The 19,129-nt window shown below is 41.9% G+C and overlaps 1 protein-coding gene across 1 annotated transcript in view; it reads left to right on the forward strand.

Moving 5' to 3' along the window:
* Positions 1-19,129, forward strand: part of LOC144797874 (extracellular calcium-sensing receptor-like) — an 81,035-nt gene continuing 61,906 nt past the window's right edge. Inside the window, exon 1 of the mRNA XM_078668676.1 lies at positions 1-375. Within this exon, the coding sequence (XP_078524802.1) occupies positions 1-375 (375 nt within the window). The remainder of the gene's footprint in view (positions 376-19,129) is intronic.

Below are 19,129 nucleotides of genomic sequence, written 5' to 3' on the forward strand. Positions count from 1 at the left end.
ATGCCAGGTATTGAGGAAGATGTTTTGACTCTCCTCAGTAATTCCCTACAAATAGGACTGGTTCCATCCTCCTTTAAGAAGGCACGGTTGATCCCCGTGCTGAAAAAAACTGGGGCAGACGTAAAGAACTTAAAGAACTTTAGGCCGATTCCTCAGTTACCATTCTTGGCCAAAATTTTGGAGCAGCACGTCCTTACGTATCTCGTTGACCATTTGGAGAAAAATGTCTTACTCGAGCAAAACCAGGCTGGGTTCCGTGCGCATCATAGCACGGAGCTAGTGATGCTATCCATCCTGGATGAGTTAAGGAACAGAGCTGACAAGAAACTCCCTGGGGCCCTGGTGCTATTAGACCTCTCCGCGGCTTTTGACACCGTTTGTCATAGTCAATTGTTGCTGCGGTTGAGGGACTTTGGCATCCAGGGCACAGCACTTGTCTGGCTCTCCTCTTTTCTCCAAGGGAGAACTCAGAGAGTTCAACTGGCGGACCTATCTTCAACCACAGTGCCAATCACCTGTGGTGTACCACAAGGCTCAGCCCTTTCTCCCCTTTTATTTAATGTTTATTTACAACCCCTGATTTCGGCCCTTAACCAGATGGACTGTCAAATTTACAACTATGCTGACGACACCCAAATTGTCATCCAAATGGAGGAATGTTTGGATGCACACGCAAGAATGCAGAACATCCTAAGATACACTGCTAATTGGATGTCTCTGAATTCGTTGAAAATCAATCCAGACAAGACAGAGGTGTTGCCAATTACCACCATGGGCAACCCCTGGAATGATCTGTTCTGGCCATTAGAACTAGGAGCGCCTCCAGAACCTGCAGTAGTAGTGAAAAGCCTGGGCTCTCCTTGGATGGGAGCCTGACGATGCAAAGGCAAGTCTCTGGGGTGGTGGGCACGTGTGTAGGCCTTCTTCGACAACTCAGGAAAATTTCCTCACTTTTGTCCTTTGCCACCCTAAGACGCGCTGTTTCGGCCATGATCCTAGCCAGGATGGACTACGGTAACTCACTTTATGCAGGGCTCCCTCAAAAACACCTGAACCGTTTGTAGAGTGTTATGAACGATGCTGCTAGATTGATTTTCAAGAAACCTCGGAGAACGCATGATTCTCCTCTATTGCGTGAACTCCACTGGCTACCGGTCAAACAGAGGGTTTTGTTTAAAGGGCTCTGCATCACACACAAAGTCCTGTATGGAAAGGCGCCAAGTTACATCAAAGCCCGTCTGGCCCCATACAAACCTGGTAGACGGCTGCGCTCTTCAGATGCTACCTTGTTAAATCAACCGCGTTTCAAACTATCCACTCTGGGTGGTCGTGCCTTCTCTAACATTTTCCCAGCTGTCTGGAATAATTTACCTACCGAACTGCGCAAAGAATCCAACTTGTTGCCATTTCGGAAAAAATTAAAAACAGTGCTTTTTCAGCAAGCATGGGGTGTGCTGTAATTTGACGATCAGCTCAGAGCTTGGTTGGTATATACCTGGTAAAGCGCTTTGAGACCCCTGGGTGATTACGCGCTATATAAATTAAATAAATAAATAAATAAAATGTCCTTATAGTGTGAACAAGACAAACAACTGAGTCCCCTGCAGTTTTTTGATAGAACAGGGAGGAAGGCTAGGATGAAAAGCATTTTCATAGTCAAGACTTGCCATATTTAAAGCATTAGCAACTAGAAGACTGATTTGGAAGGGGATAAACTGAAAGATTTCCTTATAACTCTCACCTTGTGGCAGCAGGAGTAGACTGCAGTATTGATCTGTCAAGCGACATTGAGACTTTATCAAGAAGGAAGCCATGCCTCTTTAACTTTATCAGGGCTAAGGACCCGATTACGATGGCAGAAGTGCTGCCACTGCCAGCCATGCGTTGAAGTGCCCTTCGCCATCTGACTGCCAATTTCCCCCGCTACATTACGACGGCGGAGGGAATCGTTTCGCAAGCGTGGTGGGCACAAAGACCGCCCGCCACGCTTCCGCCATAGGCAATCCTTACAATTGCCTGGCAGAGCAGACAGGAACTGTAGAATGGAGGCAGCACCGTCCGCCAGATTACAATGCTGGCTTCAGGTAGCCTTTCTACGGAGGGGAAACCGCCATTGAAAGGCTGTCAGAGATTGGATTTGGGGGCCCATTGTGGTCCCCCTCTGTGTTGGGGTGTTGGTGCACTGGGGGTAGTGCACAACCCCCTGCACCGTGTGGTGCCTGCCACATAGTGCAGCGAAAAGCACTGCATGTCATTTTAACATTGTGAACAGTGCTGCAACCAGCAGCACTGTCTGCAATGTTAAAGCTCCGGAATGCGCCTGCTGTACTGGCGGGCACATCATAATTTGATCGATGGGGTCAGGGGTTCCAACCACCGCAACGATGGCGGGAGCACTTAAGTCAAGCTGCCAAAACAATGACCCCAAAGTGTTTTTTCCATGCTAGTGGACAAGAGGAAAGGGGGCCAGAAGGTCTCTTGGCCCAAAATAGAATGTTTGTTTTGGAGGCATTGAGCTATAGAAACATTTTGTTCACCGGATGCAAAGTGGCAGAAACATAGCCGTTAAGAGTGTTGCAAATCTGAGAAGCTTATCGAATATCAGAATTAGCTGCTTGTCACTAGTGTGAAATACTGCCCTTGCCTCATTAACTCTGATGAAGTTGAAAAGAATATAGGACACTTCTGATGTTTCACTACAAAGGGGTCAGAGCAATAAGATGGTAGAGCAAGACATTAACTTCTGTAGAAGAGAAAATAGGAACATCAAGCACTCTCCAACTGCTGCAAACACACCACAGAATGCCCGGGATCAGAACACACCCAGTATTAAATGTGAGAAAAACTTCCATTAGATCCCAGGACCCAACTATCAGTCAATCACACAGCCAGATTCTTAGACCCACATCCACCAACATCTGTTAATATAACCCTGATGGAAAGATCACAAAGCCACCATCATATACCAACATAGGCACCATCATTTGTGAGCACATATATCTTCCTACATCCAAGCACCCACTGTGGATCGCATTCATGGTCACCATCATAAACCCAACAACATAGGTCAAAACAACCATGATTCATCCACACAGCTACTATTTACAATGTTTTACAGAGTCACTCCAAAATACCGTCCAAAACACCAATTTGGAAAAAGTACAGAAAAGAGGAAAAGAGCAATCAAGACAATATGTAATGTTCGTTTCTTAAATAGCGCACTAATCACCCCAAAGGGTCTCAAGGGGCTTGCTTTGGGAACCCTTCCTGGTTTTTCCCTGTGAGATAGCCCCTACTGGGCACCCCCAAGGTGAAAGCCAGGCATCCCGCTGCAGGGGGCCGTAGTGGAGATTGAGCAAGTTATTGCCCAGAGTTGCAGAGTGTGAGCCCCTGATTTGAGTAGGCACCGAAGCGAGAATTTTCGAGTCCATGGACATTTTGAGCTCAGGACCCTGCCGCATCGGGAATTGAACCCTGGTCCCGGTCTGACCTCTGCTTCAGGGTCTGCCTCCTCTAACCAGTGAGCCACACTTCTCACAATATCATGATGGTGGGTGCAAGAACAACAATAGAGGAGTGGCAAAAAAAAGGAAGATATATGTGAGGGAAGGGGAAAATGGTTGAAATCTCCATGGGACACCCATCCACATCAAGAGAGTGTTGATGAATGTCCCACAGTGAAAATCTGCAAATCTGGCCAATACTTAAATGCAGCCAGACTTCAGTCCCCACTCCTAACCCCGCCAAAGTCTGTGCACAGTTGGGGACTGGCTGACTGTAGTACGTCGGGTGCATGGTTGGCTGCCTGTAATAGCGTGGACAGAGGGCCGGCCAGGCTCTACAGCGAGAATACATGGAGCTTTAGGTAGACTGTTAAGTAAAAGGAGAGGAGCTGAGAAAATATTGTGGGACAAGTAATAGGGATATTGTTAGGTTTCTCTACGATGATGATGATGGATGATGATTATGAATTCCAGCCTCTTTGCTTCTTGGGAGATAAAATACAGATTGAATGTAATATTAAAAAGCAAGATGCTCAGCATCCTGCTCTTAATGGCTAATGGCACTGCTCCATTTTTGGAAGTTAATGCTATTATCAAGCATGAAAGGATGTCAGCAATTCATATTTTGTTTTAGAATGTAAGTGTGAAATAATAAGATAAGTTTACTGGTTAAAATAAAAAAATAAAAAATTACACTTAGCACTTTATATCAGGAACTTACCTTCGGATTAGCAGTGCTTTTTGCACAATGCACCTTTGCAAATATTTATTATTATATTTTTTCTCAGGTATTTTTCTAGCTGCTCTTCGAGATGTTGTTATATATAAATTTTAATATGTGGTCATTAAGAAATAAATGTTATAAGGGAAAATATTAGGGTATGATGAATAATGAAATTTATTTTATTTTGGAATCATAGTATTGCATTGTTTGCATAGAATATAGAGATTTGTTAGATTATTATTTCTTTGTGCTTTGAAAGATGTTGTTTAGTTATATGAATTGTAATTCCTGCTTTTCACGTACTCAAATAAAAATTGAATGACAGCAAATATTGTGGAACGGAATATAAAAAGTAAGAATATTGTCTTTTAAGTTACTTAATATTCTGTTTTTCTAATATCGTTGTGCATATCATTGTTGTATTTGATATAGTTGTATAAAATATTGTTTTCTATTTAATTTGATCAATATTATTCATGTTAGTATTATATGTCATTGGTGTTATAATAATATTTGAGATTCATTTAGGTATAGTTTGTGATTTTTTATAACTACTTTTTATTCATTAAAAATGTTTTATTTAGTAGCGGGTCCTTGTGTATGTAGGAAATCTTTACAAATGCAAATTATTGCTTTTAATTTATAACTTACGCCTATGTAATTCTTTTTTTAATTTTTTTTTATTATAGTCAACAATAGGAAGGTACATTTCTTCCAGATAATAATCATTCAACATCAAAAATTCCAGCACTACACAGTCCCAATACAATATCAAAACAGTATATAATGCAACACCATTACTTTTAGCATGTCCCCCATCACATGCCCCTTCCCTTCTAAAGATCATCATCTGAGCTCTCGTCCACCTGAACTCTCAGCGCTTCACATACATTTCCCCTGAATTCATTCCAAGCCCCCCAAATCTTATTCCATTTCCCGGGGCAGCCACGGTTAACAAACACTGTTCGTTCTGCAATTATTGCCAGATCCATGTCCGTGGACCATGCGGTCAATTGTGGCACCTCCACCGCCTCCCACTTCTGGGCAATGTTACGCTTTGCTATCATTAAACCAAGAACGGCCCAATCCTGCATAGGGTGGTTAAGGTCATTTGTCTCCCAGATATTCAGCAAACATCTTTTGGGCTCTGGTAAAAGTGACACCGCCCCCACCTGTGAAATTGTTCTCATTATTTGGACCCAATAATCCATTATCTTAGAGCAGTGCCACATGGTGTGGTAGTAAGTTCCCTCCTCCCCACAGCCCCGTAAACAATACGGATGAGATGTTCTACCAATTTTGTATAGGGTGAGTCTAGTGAAGTAAACTCAATGCAATATTTTAAGTTGCACCAGTCGAAGTCGCAAGGGTATGCCTACCTCCTTCGGGCATGCAAGTGCCTCCTGCCAGTCCGAGTAATCAAAGTCCCCTACATCGCGGGACCACTTCCCTCTGAGTCCTATTGTGGGGTCCGGGAGGTTATTGACTAACTTTCGGTATGTGAATGAAGTAGCCCGCTTCTGCATATAATCTGTTAGTAATCTGTCCTCTAAGGGCGAGGCTTCCTGTACCTCAGTGCCCGGAGGTAGGGCCGCCAGCAGAGCGTGTTTTATTTGTGTGTATCGAAAGAGTTCAGTGGGTGCCAACTCATACTTCTGCTGAAGGTACTCAAATGTCACAACCTTCCCCTTGTGCCAAACATCCCCTACCGTGGAAATTCCTATGACATCCCAGCGGGCAAAACCTTTACTATTTCTGAGCTGACCCATCTGTGGCGTATCCCAAAGAGGGGTGAGTTGGGTCACAGTTCCCTGCCAACCCAGCTTCTTCTGTGCCTCATGCCATAAGGTGACTGTCAGCTGTGTGGGTCCTATGAGGGATTTGGTACGCTTTTTGTCATAAAGGGGGGACAATATCCCACCCACATCCAGAGCCACCCTTTCTGCTCTAAACGCCGACTCGTCCTGGGGAGCATGAATCCACTGGTTGATTATCTTCAATTGTGCCGCCCAGTAATACAACTGTATATTAGGGAGTGCCACCCCCCCATCGTACCAACTACGCACCAGCTTAGTCTGTGCTATGCGCGCTGGTTTGTGTCCCCAGAGCAAGCTGGAGACCTGGGCTTCTATGGCCCTAAAGTAGTTTGGGGGTACCGGGAATAGTGTGTTTTCCAGCACGTATAAGAAACGAGGAATCACCATCATTTTGAAGAGCGCCGCCTATGTTTATGTAATTTATTAATTGATAATTATTTATTTAAATTAAATTAAATGTTATTATTTGTTGATTTGTAATTAAGTGTTAAAGTATTTATTAGTATATTTAATAATTAAATTGTGTCAACTAGTGTTATATTCATTATTTGTTTTAATGTTAATAGTTGTATATAATAATTAGTTTAACATTAATAGTTTTGCAGTGTTATAACAGTTGTTTAGTTGTGATATTTGCATTGTTTGTCATTTTTTGTTTTTTAGGGCAGGAGGTAGGGAAGTGTTTTAATTAGAAAAACTTGTAACATTGTTTTAAACTTTTACACCTCATTTTAATATAAAATATTAATTTTGTTTAACTTTTTATATTTATTGACAAAATGTATTGTTTTAAATATGTTTAATTATGTATCTGTTCTTAATATTTAAGAGCTGTATACCAAAAATTTAGGAATAGGAATAGTAAATCTGACCCAGGCAAAGTCAACCACTGTCCCTACTTTTGCTAATGCTGGTGTGTGAATAATACATCTGACTCTTCCAAAGTTAAACACTTCAGCTATGTGTGCTAATCTCAAGTAGGAAGAGTAAATCTAAGCCCTACTAAGTCTAAGCATTCCCCTATTTTTTCTGAGAAGAGAGTGAAGATAGTACATCTTACCACCCTCCAACCCCATGCCCATCATGTTCCCTACTTCTGCTTACACTGGAGTGAAAATAGGAGGGTGGGAGTAGTAAAGCTGAGACCTCGAAAGCCCAACATAATCCCTACTGTTGCTTAGGCATGAGTATTGAATTATTTATTCATATTACACAGTTACCTAAAACTATTTGCAATACATCTTGCATGCCAGTTAAAAGAAGGGTAAAAAGAGAACAAAAAAAACAGCAATTCTAAAAGAAGACATTTGTATGCAACACTCTCAAAACAGTATATAAAAAGACAATGAATATATAAGTATATATGTGTCTATACATTGGTTAAAAAAAAACAGCAAGAGTCTACCAGTGCGTCCTTTTTACAAAGTTTCTTGCATAATTAAAAAAAAAAATGTCATTACTAAAATGATATCTTCTCCGTCTGGTTAATGGGGCAAGTTGGCTTATTGAACTGAATTGGCTATCATCTTGCCTAACCCCTCGTGTTCCATAAACCTATTTCGAATCTCGGCCATGTATTTCCCAAACCTGGCCAGGTCTGATTGAAGAGTACAGGAGAAAAGTACCGAAACGGCTTCTTTTACAGTTCGAACCCCGTATCATAACCAAATTTGTTTTAAAAAATTCTGTCGGGGCAAAAGCATTGCAGGACAGCAGCAAATCATATGTAGCAGAGATTCGTGTTTATAGTTGCAGAGTCTGCATCTTGTTTTGTGTTCAAGGGACCTCCACCCGGGGTTTAGCTCTCAGGCATGAGTAGCAGTAGTGAAGAAACCACTCCAAATGTATATTTAGAAGGTTTTTGTTTTAATTTAATAAGTTAGTGCAACGTAATTTATTATTTTTATATTATTTATTTTCATCATGTTTTTGTTACTATATTTTTATGTTGGTATTTTATTTGCTTTTTCTACTGTTTGATATTATAATTAGTGTTATTACTTATTTTATTACCTATGGTTACATAATATTTTTTAAAGATTTTGGGCCATAGGTAGGTAATCTCTAATTACCGATTCTTAAATACCGAATGTTACCAATTCGGTATTTAAACAATTCGGTAAATAGTATGTAGGCAAAAATTCGGTAAATTTGACAGAATCGGTAATATTCAGTATTACCGATTCGGTATTTACCGATTTGGTAATTCCTATTCATTCCTATGGGCCTGAAGGCCTGAAGGCCCATAGGAATGAATGAGAATCCATTCACCATTACCGATTTGGTAAATACCGAATCGGTGATAGGGGGAACATATTCAAGGGTGGCAGGGTGTCACATTGACACCCTGTTGCACCCCTGGATCGTACATGTGTGCACATGTGGCACACATACATGCCCTAAAGGCATGTATGTCTGCTACATGGCACTTTTAAAAAAGCACAAAATTGCTTTTTAAAGGTTTTCGATATTTACTACCAACTTGTAGTTGGTGGTAAATAACGAATCCTTAAATCAAAAATGTACTCACTTGAGTGCTCCCTACATACGATTTTAGGAATCGGTAATTTACCGATACGGTATTTTAAGGATTCGATAATTTGCTGAATCCTTAAATTACCGAATCGGTAAATTACCGAATCCTAAAATCAAGCCACCTACATTAGAAAAAGCTTAATATCAGTCGGTAACGGCAAATTTACAGATTTTCGGCCGTTACCGGTATTAAGCTACCTACATATGGGCCGCTGTTTATTATTTTTTCAATTATTTTCAATTATATAATATGTTTGTAATTTATAAAATTTGATATGTAATATTGCTTACAGAGTGAATATATGTTTTAAAGTTAATATAGGATATAATAGTTAAAATTCAATGTACATATCCATTTTTTATGGTTTAAGTGTCTTTATTGAATTTGCAAACACACAAATACAATCATGTAGGGTTAGCTGTCAAACCACTAATACTGTGTACCATACGACCTAACTGGTCAGTTCAGAAGTGCCAGCATAACAGTGGGCATGTATCAGTCAGAAAACCCATACATAAAAAAAGAATTTTAACAAAGGGAAAGGAACATTGGGAACCCCCACCCCTCCATTCCCACCCCCTCCCTTTGTTCCATGTCCACTACCGGAGTTGTTTAAAACCGTATATTTATTTCAGAATTATAACGCGCGTAGCTGCCTCAGCGACGAGGTGTCCCAGCGCCACCAGAAACCCCAAGAACACTGGACTGACAGAGGAGCAGCAGCCAGTTAGACTCCTTGCAGAGGAAAGAGCCAGGTCTTTAAAGCTTTACGAAAAGCCAGGTGGTTCGACATAGCTCTCATAGAGACAGGAAGTGAATTCCAAAGTTTTGCTGCAAGGTAACCGAAGGAACGGCCTCCGGCCCTTGCTCTCCAGACCCGCGGAACATGAACCAGTGCAAGGTCAGCAGATCGAAGCAAGCGCCCCAGCACATAGTACTTAGGCAGATGGAGTAACCCTGGTGGGGCCTGTAGTGTCAAGATCTTATGCGGGTAACAAAGGGCCTTAAACTCAATGCACCGGTCAACTGGCAGCCAATTGAGCTTTGGGAGCACATGTGCCACCGAATGAGATCTGGGCAGTGCAACCAAATGCCGGGCCACCATGTTCTGGACCCTCTGAAGGTGCTTAATGCTCACCTTGTTTGCGCCCAATTAAAGAGAGTTGGTGTAGTCCAATCTGGACAAGATGAATGCCTGGATAATAGTCTGGTGCACTCTAGGGGGAAAGAAACCGAGCAATGGTCTAAGGCCACGCAGTAACCCAAAGCAAGTCCCAGCTTCGACTTTCGGTTGTTTGGACCACACACCCAGATTTTTCACAGCCTCTTTAGGGCGGGGGAGGGCTTGAGGCAATCCGGCCAGCACTGCTCAGACCATAACTCCCGGTCCTTGCCAAACAGGAGAATATCTGACTGGCGTTTAACTGTAAACAGTTAGCCGCCATCTAGTCAGAGATAGCCAAGAGGTCGTCCTTGAACTTACCCACATTGGTATTGCATTTCTTCGAGAAAGCAATTACCAATTGGGTATCGTCGGCATAAGACACCAGGAACAACCAGCTACTCTTAGCCACCTCTGCCAAGGGTCTGACATACAGGTTGAACAAGAGAGGGCTGAAAACAGAGCCCTGCGGGACCCCCCGATGCAGAGCGAACTCCTAGAGTGGCATGGAGGAACAGAGACCTGAAAGGACCTGTCCTCAAGAAAGGACCGAAACCAGGCCAATGCAACGTCTCTCACCCCCCCCCCCCCACTTCCTTAAGACGTTTCAGAAGTATTTAATTGGAAACTATATCGAAAGTGGCAGTTAAGTCCAAAAGGACCAGTGCCGCTGAACATCCAGACTGCCCCGGATAGTTTAATGCACAACCAGTAAAGCAGACTCGGTAATGTGCCGAGGTCGAAAACCATGCTGCGATGTAGCGAGAATGGCATTCTGCTCAATGAACAGCTAGAATTCACATGGGATTCCAGCAACTTGGCCAGGAAGGGGTCTCCCTGGATCACCTGGTTCCAATGAGGGCTTTTTTAGTAATGGAACCACTTTGGCATGCTTCCATGCCCGGGGAACAGAAGCTGAGCTCAAAGGACAGATTGGCCAGATCGAGACCCACCGGGGAGATTAAGGAATGTAACTGTCGGAAGAGGGCGGGTGGCATAGGATCCGCTGGGGAACCAGATCTAATTTTTGAACAAAAAGCCCAAAACCCGGAGGGGTCAGAAGCAGGAAAGAAGACAGGCTGATTGCCCCCGGATTATCTACCACTTCTGGCGCCCCTCCCTCCAAAGGGGGGCCATCGTTGGTAACCCTGGTAGATCTGATCCACTTCATTCACAAAATACTGCGCAAGCTCATCACATTGATGATTAGAGCTGATGTAAGAAGCTTCTTAGATCCCGCGCTCTTCATGTCTTTGAGCAGGGAGAAAATAGTTTTGGCAGGATTGGAACTGGCTAAGACTTTATTGGCCACAAAGTCAGCACGAGCGAATGCACTTGTGGGTGCTTAATAGCCAACCGATATTTTATCTTTGCAGACGTCTCATATGAGCGTTGCCACGCACGCTCTTGCTGCTTGCAGCCCTTTTTTGCCAGTGTAAGTGACTCAGAGAACCAGGGATTGGAGGGCCCTCACCCCTTACCCCCTCTTTTAGCCGGGATACAACTGTCCAAACCGGCTGTCAGCCATTCTTGAATGCACAAATTGGCCGCCTCCGCATCTTGTGGAAGCTGAGGCCAATGCTCAGTTAGACATCTAGAAAAAAGGTCCAGATCCAATTTGTGCCAAGGATGTTTAAGCACACCGACAGGATGGGGCTCTTCAGTTTTGCCCTGAAATTGCAGACTAAAAGAAACCAAGAAGTGCTCGGTCCAAACCTGCGGGACCGGTGAATGGACAGTTAGAGAACTTAAGTTGGAAAAGATATGGTTCAGCAGGTGGCAAGCCAAATGAGTACCCTCAACAACTTGCTGCGTTAGCTGGAAGCCCTCTAAATCAGCCAGAAAGCAGGTGATCTCAGTGTTCCCCCCGTTCTCTAGATGGAGGTTGAGGATGGTAAAATTCGCCACCTTGCTAGCCAATGGCCCTACTACACTCAGTAAGTTGTCCCTGAACAGGCTAGACAGTCCTGGGGGCCTATAGATTAGCAAGCCAGATATGGTGAAATTGTAATTGAGCTGGATTTTGAATGAGGCACTTTCACAGCCCGCTATATTTTCATGCACATGGCTAAGAGAATAGGCTTCCTTGGCGATCACTGCAATGCTGCCCCCTGTTCCCCCTCTCTATTACTCGCCACTAGCACATACCCATGAGGTAGAGCTAACCAAGACTACACCACCGAGTCTTGTGTAAGCCAGGTCTCGGTGAGAAAGAGGCCATCAGGGGACTCATCGACTAAAAGATCGAACACCTCAGCATGGTGTCTCACCAACGAGCGACTGTTCAAACTCAGGAACCTATATTCAGAATGGCCAGCTGGGCAGAGGACCCACTCCGATGGAAGAGACTTAAAAGCAAAGAGTTGGCAGTGGAATGAGGACTCGTTAAAAGCCCAGGGTGACGAGGGACAATTCGATCTCTAGGCAACAAGCTCTTCCCATGAGTACCTGGTGAAATCTGAAGGAGCGGATGCAGGGGTCCTGGCGACTGGCGACGGCCCGGCGCGGATGGGCGCAGACGGACCTGCCTTTGGGCCAGAACGACTACCCCACTAACCTCGCACTCCCCCAAGATGGCGGAACTCTCAGCCAACCCGGGAGAGATGCAAAGAATGCCTAACCCGCCACCCGTGACACAGAGTGCCTCCCGCAGCCCCCCGATTATTAAAGTGTTTACCTGCAATTTGTTGGGAAAACCATATATAGCCGCACTCATCAGTCCACCCAGTGTGTGTCTGTGAGACGCGGGTAACCTCCCGGAATCCAGAGGCTTATAGCAATAGAATGGGTTGCCACAGCTCAACATACTTGGATCCCTCCTCTGCCATTGTCAGCTTCAGCTTCTCCATTCCGAGAACATGCCACAGGCGATGTAGCGAACCTGTGAAGGTTGGAATAGTGGGGATGCCCCAGTGTGTGAGTATATTTTGTAATGCAGACCCCAGCGCAATTGCCATCTGCCAGCCGGGAGACAGCCATGACAACGCAGGCTTTACACCGCGCTGCCATCACAATGCAAGTCGTTACAATGACTTGTGCTGGATGGCGCTAGATACTAAGGAATAATAGATTTACTATTCCAACACCTTCCCTACTGTTGCGTAGGCTGGAGTTGGAATAGTAAATCATACTATTCCAAAATCCAGCGCATACAGCACAAGTCGTTGTAACGACTTGCCTTGTAATGGATGCGCCGTAATGGCAGCGCGGTGTAAAAGCCCGCGTTGTCATGACATACATCCCTGCCAGCCTCTACGGGAGCGTAGTGGGTAAGTCAGAGGGTTGGAAAGATCTAACAAGATATATGCTGGGAAGTGTGGAATTTCTGTGTTGAAATGTTTATCCACGTCATCTATTACCTGAGTCCAACATGGCTTGACATGTTCACACTCCCGTAACAGGTGTCCCAAAGTGCCTACCTGGCCACAGCCCCACCAACATTTGTCATCCCGAGTGCGGTCCATTGCATAAAGATGCTCCGGGGTATAGTACTAGTTTGTTACTACTTTTGTGAGGGTTTCAGTGAGCCCCATGTGGTATGCTGAATGTCGGGCCCTATAATATATCCCCTCCCACTTTTTCTTGTAACATCTTGTACAAAACAGAGATGAGCTTTTTATCTGACGTGCTCGTAATAAGCCACCGCTCGTAAGTGGAAAGGTGTCTATCCGCCTCAGAGGGGACCTGATCCTTTAGCGCCCAATGCCTTACTTGTAAATACCGAAGTCTCTCCGTTTCAGGTAGCCCATATTCCTGCTTAAATTGGTGAAACGAGATGACACCGATTCCTGTATCAAATGTATGATGCCATACCCATTTTTTTTAATGATATTGAGGTCTTTTATATTTTTGTAGTCAATGTTTTTAACTTCACACAAAAAGTTGATATTTGTGTTTTCAATAGTTTTATGGCTATATTTCTGTCACTGATTTTTTGGTCTACCATATTTCTTCAGACAAACCAAAGGATAAAAGCAAGACTGATATTTTAATACAATATTAAAACATGCATGCACTACAAGCTTTCAAAAAATTTCTACATTGCAAGTTTAAAACAAAGTTCAAAGAAGTTTACAAATTAAATGAAAAGAAAAATAATTAAGTCATCTGGAATGGGGTAGGCTTCAGGACTTCATTAGATGCATGTTTGTTTGGGTACACTGCCAGGCAATGGGCAGTAGAAATAGAAGGAAGAGGCCAATATGTAATTAGGTTTCAGCCATGCTTTCCATTGAAAAGGTATTTTTCATGTTCTTGGAAAGGTGATACTCACCTAAAATAGAACTGTATGTCTGGTGTTTCCTTCTGTTGTTTTAACATAAGCTACATCTGAGAATGATGTACTGACATCTGTTGAGTTTGATGTGGTGTTAACATGTTGTTTATGTATGTGTTTTCCATACTTAATGGGTCAAACCTTTTAGCAAATGTAAAAATGTTTTCTTGTATGTTGCCTTCTTTATCACACAAAATCTTCAGTTTTTCTCTTAGTTTTGATTTCTTTCTCTTGTTTTTATGATGAACTGCATTTTGTTGTTTAAATTGCCTCATACATTCTGATCTCCCTCCTTTGCCAATTCAGTGAGTAGTGTATCAATGTCTTCCATCCATTTGTTTTTGTCTATGCAGTCACATTTTAACAACATCTTCATCCAATGCACTGAGCATTTCTTTCTCCTCTTGGTCATCTTCAGACAGGGGTCTTGATAATTAGGAATTGTACAAAAACTGTATTTTGCTGTATGTTTTTTCAAACATACAACACAATCTAAGGGTCTATTCACAAAGGTAACCTACAAATTTGGGTAATTCACACCTGAAATTTAGTCTTCCAATTTTGAGTAACGTTTCTACTCTTGGTTCATCTAGAAAATGTTAAGTTACTCAAAAGTGTAAGAGTATATTACATCTGGACATTGCTCAAAAGTGTAAGTTTCCTTTGTGAATAATCCCTGTGGTTTGTGAATTGGCCCATGCCCTTCAAATTAGTGGAGACATAAAAGTTACACTTTTGCAGTAATTGAAGCCCCAGACTTTGGGAATAATCAAAAAGTAATAAACGTACTCAAAAGTGTACATTTCTCAAAAGTGTAAGTTACCTTTCTGAATCAGGCCCATGGTTTTTATATGAAATATTTATTTTGGGGTAGTTAGCTAGACAGAATGTGTTTTGTTAGACTGTGACTTAAAAAAAGAAAATACTAAGCAATTTCCAAGTCTATATTATTTGGTTGTCTGCAGGAAAAAATAAAGAACTCAATAAATATATGTAGTTAAGAATGCAGAATTTCAGAAAAACAAATACCCTTTGCATGGTTTAAACACATTCTGTATGTAGGCGCTGTTCCTTTCCAGGTGCAGCTAACAATAGGCATTAATTGGAATTCAAATGATTAGGTTTTGTTTACCTTTCATAAACAGATGAACATTTACCCTATGTACAGTATATGTCTCCAACCTCGATGAAGCCCCTATATTGGAATGGTGAGCTTGCGACATGGTCCTCTCCACTAATTTTATGTGGGGACCTTAATATACATTTGACTATGAAGATTTTCAAAATTGTGGACGGAATTATAAAGACAGAAAAAGCAGGGTATGCAAAGCCTTATGCCAACTGCCAACTGACCACGGGTTGTTGGATGCTTGGAGCAATTTGCATAGGCAAGATCCAGGATATACATTTTATTCATACCCACATGATAGGCGTGTAAGTCTTGATTATTGTTGTTTGTCCTCATTATTATTTACTGGGTTTAAAATCTGTGTGTATCCAAGGGTGACATCGGATCATGCACCAGTGGTAGTAGAAATTCCAGCACTTGGGCGGTGTGCAGTCCTGGGAGCTTTTACTTTTGATAGAAAGCACTTGCTGGATGATATTTTTATTCAGCATATGATGGCCTGGATAAAGGAGTTTTTTTCATATTAATCGGCACTCTGCGATCTGGGGGATTATTTGGGTTACATTGAAAGCCGGGTTTAGAGGGGAAACTCGGAGCTACGGGTTTTATGAGCAATGCACGTATTGTATAATGAACGTAAGAGTGCTGAAGAGGAATTGGATAATGGGCTAGCTGCAGGACATAATACTACAGTTTTACAGAATAATATAGCTAGATGTAAGGCAAAAATAAATCTAGAATGGAGCAAAGAATTTGCTATAAAATATCGAACCTATAAAAAAGAGTGTCATGAATATGGGAAGGCCACAGGACGAGGCTTAGCCCAGAAATTACGTATAAAGGAGGCCGAACAAAGAATAACTGTTATTAAAAATGTGCCTGGGGCCATGGGGTTTGATCCAAGGAAATTCTTAAAGTTTTCTTTGATTTGTATATAGAGCTGTATACAAGACAGGACATGGGGTGCTCTTTGATGGATTGTGGACTCCCAGCCTCATTGTGGGGGCAGTTGGATAAGGCGGATGATGAGATGTTTGATGAGCCTATCACACTGGGGGAATTAGAACAGGCTATTAGATCTATTGCGGAGGGGAAAGCTGCAGGGCTGAATAAATTGTTGCTGGAAATGTTTAAGACCTTCATCCAAGACAAGAAATCTGATATGCTTAAGGTGTTTCAAATGGCACAGAAAGGGGAGACACCACGATCTTGGGCTTAGGCCAACATCAGTATTTTTAAGAAAAAGGGGAAGCTGTCTGAGGTTCCTAGGTCTTTCCCCTAAATTTCCCTTCTCAACTACGATGGTAAAATATATGCAAATATTTTGGCCACACGGCTAGCAAACGTTATACCACCTTCAGTATCCTTAAAACAACATGGCTTTTTTCCAGGAAGGAGGACGGTAGACCATGTGAGTAGTGACTCTCTTTGATATAGCACAGGTAGAAGCTAGAGAATTAGGGCTGATTTTACTTGATGCTGAAAATGCATTTGAACATGTGTCCTGGAACTTTCTATGGAGGGATTTACAATAAATGGGGTTACATTCAAGCTTAACAGGCCTTATACCACCTCCCCACGGCGAAAATATGCTCAATGGGACGTTTTTCAGAGACTATCCCGATGCCCGTGTTCACCCCTTTTATTTGCATTGTACATTAACCCCTTCATTATTATGTTAAAACAGAGTTAAAAGATTATCCCTATTATTGTACGACAAGAGCAGTTTTGTGTAATGGCATACGCCAATGATATCGCAATCGTTACCTCTAATCCTTACCTTGCAGTAACTGAAATAGAATTTTTAGCTCAGAAATTCGGCACGGCATCTGGAAATAAATTAAATAAAGGCAAATCCCACATTTTATGTCCAAGTCAAGTAATGATTAATGATTCAAGAGTGGTTAGGGAAGCCACATATTTGGGCATTAATATATCTACCTCTGCAAAAGAGATTGTAGAGGTCAACTGGGGTGTTATCATGCTGGGAGTAAAACGGTCACTTAAAAGGTGGGGAAATTTACACTTTTCATTAGTTGGCACAGCTAATGTTTTGAAGATGAATGTTTGACCCCGGGTTATGTATTTATTAGGGCAGTTCCTCTGAGGTACCAAGCAAACAAATCCAGTGCTTACAATCATTCCACGCCAGATATGTGAGCTCCAGGGAAACCCCAAAGAGCTGCACGATATATGACCCTCTCTCGAGAAAGAGGAGGGTGGTCTGTACCAGATTTTGCTTTTTATTATGATGCTTGTATTTTGGTTAAATCACATATTTTGTTAACCAGGGAAGAGGTTAGCAATGTGGCTGAAGGCCCCTCAATCTAACTGATGATTTTTGGTCTGGAGGTGAAGCATTTTCTGGTCAAAAGACTGGATGGCAGCTATTTTAAAAGAACCCGTTTTAAGGTGCTAAATGCCGTCTTCAAAGTCTAGAACATAGTTCGAATACATTTTAAGATTCCTGCACTTTCTATTTATACTCCTACTAATGCCACTGGACTGCTACCTCTGATTTTCTGGGATCATGTGGCTGCAACTTGGAGAGAGAAGTGCATTATTTGACTTGGCGATATGTATCAGGTGGATGGGAGTTTAGAGTTGGCGGAGAAATATAATTTATCTCTAACCCAATTTTTTTGTTTTTGCAATTAAGGGTTATTTGGGGAAAATACCAGATTTACGCTATAACTTTTGAAATTGTGGAAATCATTAGACGACAGGGGAATATCAGGCCAATATATAAAATACCCTTAGAGGGAAGAATAGATGATTTGGAAAAGTATAATATCAAATGGAGAACCTGGATGGGAAACCCTGAAATCTCATTGGAGAAATCTATTGATTTATCGGGGAGGATCTTAATGGCAGCTAATCTAAAAAGCCAACACTACAATATGTTATTTAATTGTTATCACACCCGTGTCAAGATGATGATGTGGGGGGCGCCAGCATGATGGAAAATGTTTTTGCTGTGGACCAGATAGAGCGGATATTCTCCATCTGTTTTATGTCTGTACTGCTCTCAAATTTTTGATAGGGTCTATGGAGAGATTTCTGTCAGAAATCCTGGGGGCCCCATAAGAATTTCGCAATCTATGATTTTTTTAGGAATTGGGGAAGAACTGCACAAGGGGAAACTATTGCATGAATCCTGTTAATCAATTTTTATGACTACGGCTGAGCCACGGATATCACTAGCGTCCTTTTGGCTACAGCAAGCTGCTCCTTCCTTCGAAATGTGACGTGCCAAGTTGTTAAATGTTTTTAATATGGAATACAGTCTATATGCGGTTAAAGGATATAAAAAAAGGAAATTGGGGCTAGAGGTTTGGGGGGCCCTGAGAGATTATATGACAGGATAATGAGTTTTGGTCAAATGTCATTTGTTATGTCTACAAACTGTTTGGATGTAGTGGTTTATCATGTAGGTCCAAGGTTTTTTCTTTGTGATGGTTTGTCATAATTAATGATGGATGCTTTACGTATTTTGCTGCTATGGATTTCAAATAAAAAAACAGATGACCAAACACCATAGAATGAGCAGAACAATCAGAATTGTATTATTAAAGGGACAGTTGTTTTTACTTATTTTGGCTTTCAATTTGCAGATTGTAACAGGGAATGTTCTTTCTAGCTTAAATGGATAAAAAAAAAGTCTGTGAGACCATGTGCCACATATTTCTGGATAATTTAGCTAACCCTGGTGCATACTGGTCCTTCACTTCAGTGAAATCCCTGTGTCCAAACATAAAGGTGTACTGAGTGGTTTGGGAATTGTCAAAATGAGTATAAAACTCATATTACTTCAGATTTTATTTTATTTAACTTTCGTGAATTTATCCTAATGGATTCATGCTATGAATTATGTTTACAGTTAATTATCAGGTTTATTTTCTAATATTGATACCTTCTATGCATTTAAGGCCATATTTAGATCATACTTATATTTTTCTCTTTTACAACTTGCTTCACATAT

Source organism: Lissotriton helveticus, chromosome 12 (assembly GCF_964261635.1).
Source record: "Lissotriton helveticus chromosome 12, aLisHel1.1, whole genome shotgun sequence".
Taxonomy (NCBI): Eukaryota; Metazoa; Chordata; class Amphibia; order Caudata; family Salamandridae; genus Lissotriton; species Lissotriton helveticus.